Here is a 5,139-nt window from a genome sequence, read left to right on the forward strand (position 1 = left end):
CTTCTTCTCATCCACTGCCATCTACTTTTGTCCTTGAAGGAAGACCATCTCAATCATTGGCACAGAATTATCATTCTCGCATGCATAGTGCCCTTCAGGATTTGTACTCAATTAGGCAAGAATTTAAACTATAATTATTAACCAGAAAATATTGATAAGGCAAAATAAATATCTGCACAGGAAAAATCATTAAGAATGAATTATCATTGATCTTGAGAATGAATGGATGTATATTCTGTTATAAGCATATCTATATGAGTAAATGTAACATCCACACAAATATTTCCAAACCACAATTAACTATTAAATGTGTCACTTTAATACCTCCTTTTATTCAGACCAACAACAGGTGAGGATGTCAGGGAGCTGTTGCACCTCAAGTGAGCTCTTAGGACCTTCTAGGCCTAAGTTATACGCCAAAGTAGTAGCTCCTTTATTGTGTAGTCATTAGGCAGCATTGAACCGGAATAATAACTAGAAGGTACACCCACACCCAACAACAATCAAGGCTCGGCAAAATTCTTGAGAATCTGAGACATCCAAGCAAAAAGCCTAAACACTTCCAAGAGAATCCAAAACTTAATGTAAGGGTAGACGAGACCTGAAAGAAGATATTATTAGAAAATATGAACTACAATCCTTGAAAACACGATTTCCCACAAAGTTGTATGTGCCGTATACTGTGTTCTAGACACCACCATACCTTGTCGGGCCCAAGGCTGCAACCCAGCTAGAGAATATGAGGGATCATGTGTAGGTTTGGGGAGCTACCTGCTCCTGTAAAAACATTTTGGGCCGATATAGGTGGCTTTTTGGCCATAATTTATACCAATTGTATCATAATACCATTTAGCAGCTTCTAGAGTGATGTGCTGATAAATACTCACCCATGGGTTCAGTTAGTAAGAAAATAATGTTTTGCTGGGCTTTTTCCCAATAAGGTTTCCCAAGGTAAATAATCATGTTATATTGTGAGTGTGCAATTCATTCTATTCATATTGCACTTAGGATTCTATTACCCTTGTTTCTCCTGCATAGATTTACCAGAATAAATTCCCCTTCAGGAAAGGCAATCTCTCCATTAGGTAACTCTTTTGTTGACATTTTTGTGGATGTTTTCCTGATCAATTTCCTAGTTCAAGGAAGCTTTCTTTTCTTTATCAAATGTCTTATATAATGGCAAGAGTATGTATTGGAGTTGCAAAGAATTTGTTTAAGAACCCACCCTCTTGAGCAAACAATTTGTAGAGTTACAAAATATGGTTGGTTTCAACTTTCAACAGTATAGTATTGATCCTACATACCCTATAATGGTAAAACCCCAAGTCTTTTTGTAAGGGCATTTTGAGCAGGCTCCATCAATAGTGTGTTTTGAATGAAATCATTTCCCTACATTTCTTATGATTGTATATTTTACCTCCTGAAGCATGAATTTGAAGATTATTTCAATTCCATGTGTCCTTTACACCATGAGATCTGTTGAAGATGCTCCTGCCAGTTCAAAGACTCTCATGTCTCCTTAATGGAATTTTAATATTTATCAATATGAAATCAACTCAGCATGGCTTTGCTTACATATAAAAATTTTGAACTTCAACAAAGAAAATTCTGAGATTGATACATCTTACATTGCTTGTTCTAAGCTTGTCGCCTACTATCCTACTCGCTGAGAGTCTCGAACTGCAAGAGACTTTGTACTCAAACTTTATCAGCCAGACTAGATGCATCATCCCAGGATGAAGCTGTTACCAATTTATTGTCAACTTTAACTATTGGGGGAGCAGATGCTGGATAGCTTTTGGCTTTGGAGGTGTTTCAACTGCTGCTACTTCCTGTTTTGGTTTCTTAAAACAAAAAAATATTTTTATGACTGAGCTTTGTGTCTGTAAAGAACCGCCTGTCTTGTTATTTTAATGAAACGGAAAGATATATTCCACAAAAATTTTGAATTCCTGCAACTAGATTCATTGTGTGTTAAAAAAAAATGTGTGCTTAAAGACTCATTGAGTTAATCAAAAAACTACATATATACTAGATCAAGAAAACAAAACTCTACTTGCTAGATTATTCCTAGGGCACTGTTAGACACACTGACTGGATGTCCTCTATCTTCAATACTTATGATCAGAAATTACCACCAAAGCCTCGAAAAGACTCTGAAAAGTATGCCGGTATAACATTCATAACCAAAATACAATTTTCCATCACAACAATTGCATAGATTATAAGCAAGGTAGGAACTTGGATAAATTATAGATAGAAAAATAATGCTGCCATTTTTCACATAAAATTCTACATATTGCAAGAACCCATTAGGCATATTATTTTGCTACAATTAGCTCAACTGTTCAACATGCTCTTATCATTCTCGCTCCATACATCTTTTTGTGGACTAGTCTGCTTTGTGCAAAGCACTGGGAAAAATACATAGCACATCACATTCAAACAGGATTTAGTGTTTACAAAGGAGTTCAAAACAATACAGCTCTTATAAACAAAAGCATCCATAACAGATAAGAGAATGTTAAGGTAATTTTCTTCTAAGGTTAAATTTATTTTCATTTTAAGCAAACAAAAATTATAAATCAAATTATATTAATAAGTAATTGGAACGACCAAAATTACTCATGTCAAATCTTAAAGAATTTAATGATCAAAACACATGAAAGTTCTTGAAGTAAAACATAAACTCTGTCAAACTTTTAGAAATTTTCTTCCAAACGATATAAAGGCTTCATCGTAGATCCTTTTCAACAAAATCCCTAAAAATACAATGGCAACTTTACCAAGCAGTTGCTGTGATAAATTTGTGAAGCTTTATCAAAAACAGTAATACCTCTCTCAGAAAATCACCAGGAGAGAAAACAACATGTAGATCAAGCCGCATGCATACGCCACCAATTTGTGGTGTTCATCTCCATGAGATGCAAGAACAAGCAGCAAGTTGCTGCATGCCCTCGTGCACCAAACCACAGTAACCGCTGCCATGACAAACATTACAACCCCTTGATGTGGGACAAAGAGAGCGAGTGCTGAGAAAATCACCATGGGCAACATACAGTAACCCACCAAGCTAAGACACCGGTACAGATCCAAGCTGCCATTCTTCCCTGCCAACATGTTGAATACAACATAGAGGTATAGCGAAGCCACGGTAATCCAGCCCAAAATCACCCCAAAATGAAGCTTCCCTGCCAGAAGCTGAAAGATCCCAAATGCAATACAGAATAGAAATGGGCCCGAGAGGTCTGCATTCTCATGCAAATTGGGATTAACCCTGATGGGATTCAGAAGGTTTAGGGTCTTCTTTGTTATGAGGCGGGTATTGATACCTAGTTCTTCCAGTAAAGGAGGCTCGTCTTCGAAGGCTCCAAAACTGTTTCTGGAATAAGCAGGAGGGGGTGCAAATGATGTAGGCGCAGATCCAACGTCAAACGACATAAAATGAAGATTTGTGCTAACAGGGGGCCTCACCTGGGGTTGGAATGGAGGGTTTATAGACCTTCTGGGCTGTGACACAGGGATGCCACCACCCAAATCCATCGGAGGGACATTAAATTCTCTGGCACCCATTATTAGAAATGCAGCTTACCGTATACCTAGATGCCTTGATCACTAACCCACAGAAGAATCCGGTAGACAGTTATTTTGACTGATTTTTAACTCCCTTATGGTTTATGGGCAACACAAAAACGACCCAAATTTGAGGAGAAATCCAGATCTGGTGACAGAAATACCTGTTGTTTGGCGTGTTTTAGAGACTATCAGCGAGAGTGCCCTTATTGATAGTGCTCTGCTCCTCGGCCCGCCTTGGCCGTGATCTTTTGGCCAAAGTTGGATTTCTGGTTTCTTTGGACTTCATTCAAGTAGCAAATCCGATGATGCTACTTTCACATTTATTATATTTTTCCTTTTCCGCCCCTACATTTAGCCTTTCCTTTATGCGTAAACAGTGTTTATTTATGTTTTATCTTTTGCAAGAAATCAATGCGATAAAAAGATAAAGGAAATGAAGTAAAGGGCCTTGTTAGGCCTATTATTCTATTATGCCCCTACTATCTATGCCGGTGGAACAGCTAGCTTTTAACCTACCTTACCTCGTCGTATTGTTGTTAGGCTTATATTCTTCCCTACTTCGCTAGCTGGTTGTTGGGCTTCTAATCATCCTTACCGCCGTGTGTGTGCAGTGGAGGAAGCAAACCGGTATCGGATGTGTGCGCAAGAGCCTCGTTGACACTTTATTGCATGCTCAGAAATTTAGCATTACCTCTTATTTGATTATGCAACTAGGTTTGAGAAAGTTAGGGCGGCCCTATTATTGATACATGACATAAGGGTAAATATGTAGTTTCTCTCCTTTGCAACGATCTCTATATTTCTAATATGGGAACTTTGTTTCTTTTAATGTATAGTAGTTTTATTATATTTTATATATTAAAAAGAGTGAAATATATTATTTATAAATTTTTACAATCTATATAAGGTTTAGTTCAAATATGAAGATGAAACAAACAACAAAACAAAATCTAATAAGGATAAGCTCAAATAACAAGAATCAATAAATCATTAGGTGGTGAGAGTTATACCATTTAGAGAGTCACGGTCATCTAGTTTACCTCTCATACATCAATAGGGAAGGAACCATCAATAATCAGTTCCCAACCAATGAGAGCACCATCCTCTTCTTGATCTTCATCTACAAGTTATTGGACACAAACAAGAGAATTTGTTAGATCCATGCAAAGAAACTTGCCAAAATCTAGCCAGATAGGAGCACTACACCCATCTCAGGAGGTAAATGATGAGTGAGAAGGTTGAGACCATTCGTGGACAACATGATCCCTAACTCATCTAAAGAGTGATTGAGAGCCATGTGACTAGGAAACATGATCTCATTTAGCAAGCTAGCTACATCCACCTCTACCCCTACATAGAGGGGAATGATCCCTATAAGAGGCAAAGGGAGATGAGACTCTAGGAACCATACAAAGGGATTTACCCTCATTATCTAAAAGCACTTAAAAATAAACAACTTCAAGTTCAACTGTGTTCATCTACAAGTTATTGGACACAAACAAGAGAATTTGCTAGATCCATGCAAGGAAACTTGTCAAAATCTAGCCAGTTAGGAGCACTACA

The 5,139-nt window shown here is 37.5% G+C and overlaps 1 protein-coding gene across 1 annotated transcript; it reads right to left on the reverse strand.

Moving 5' to 3' along the window:
- Positions 1–2,625: 2,625 nt before the first annotated feature.
- LOC131061305 (uncharacterized) lies at positions 2,626–4,209 on the reverse strand. Its single transcript, XM_057994919.2, has 2 exons — positions 4,093–4,209; positions 2,626–3,921 (listed from the first exon to the last, which is right to left on the reverse strand). The coding sequence occupies exon 2, from the start codon at positions 3,571–3,573 to the stop codon at positions 2,842–2,844; it is 732 nt and encodes a 243-aa protein (XP_057850902.1). The 5' UTR covers positions 3,574–3,921; positions 4,093–4,209; the 3' UTR covers positions 2,626–2,841.
- Positions 4,210–5,139: the final 930 nt, after the last annotated feature.

Source organism: Cryptomeria japonica, chromosome 11, assembly GCF_030272615.1.
Source record: "Cryptomeria japonica chromosome 11, Sugi_1.0, whole genome shotgun sequence".
In the NCBI taxonomy this organism is placed as follows: Eukaryota; Viridiplantae; Streptophyta; class Pinopsida; order Cupressales; family Cupressaceae; genus Cryptomeria; species Cryptomeria japonica.

Bases quoted from the DNA above. Each gene is read 5' to 3' on its own strand.
- LOC131061305 (XM_057994919.2), bottom strand. From the start codon at position 3,573: ATGGGTGCCAGAGAATTTAATGTCCCTCCGATGGATTTGGGTGGTGGC.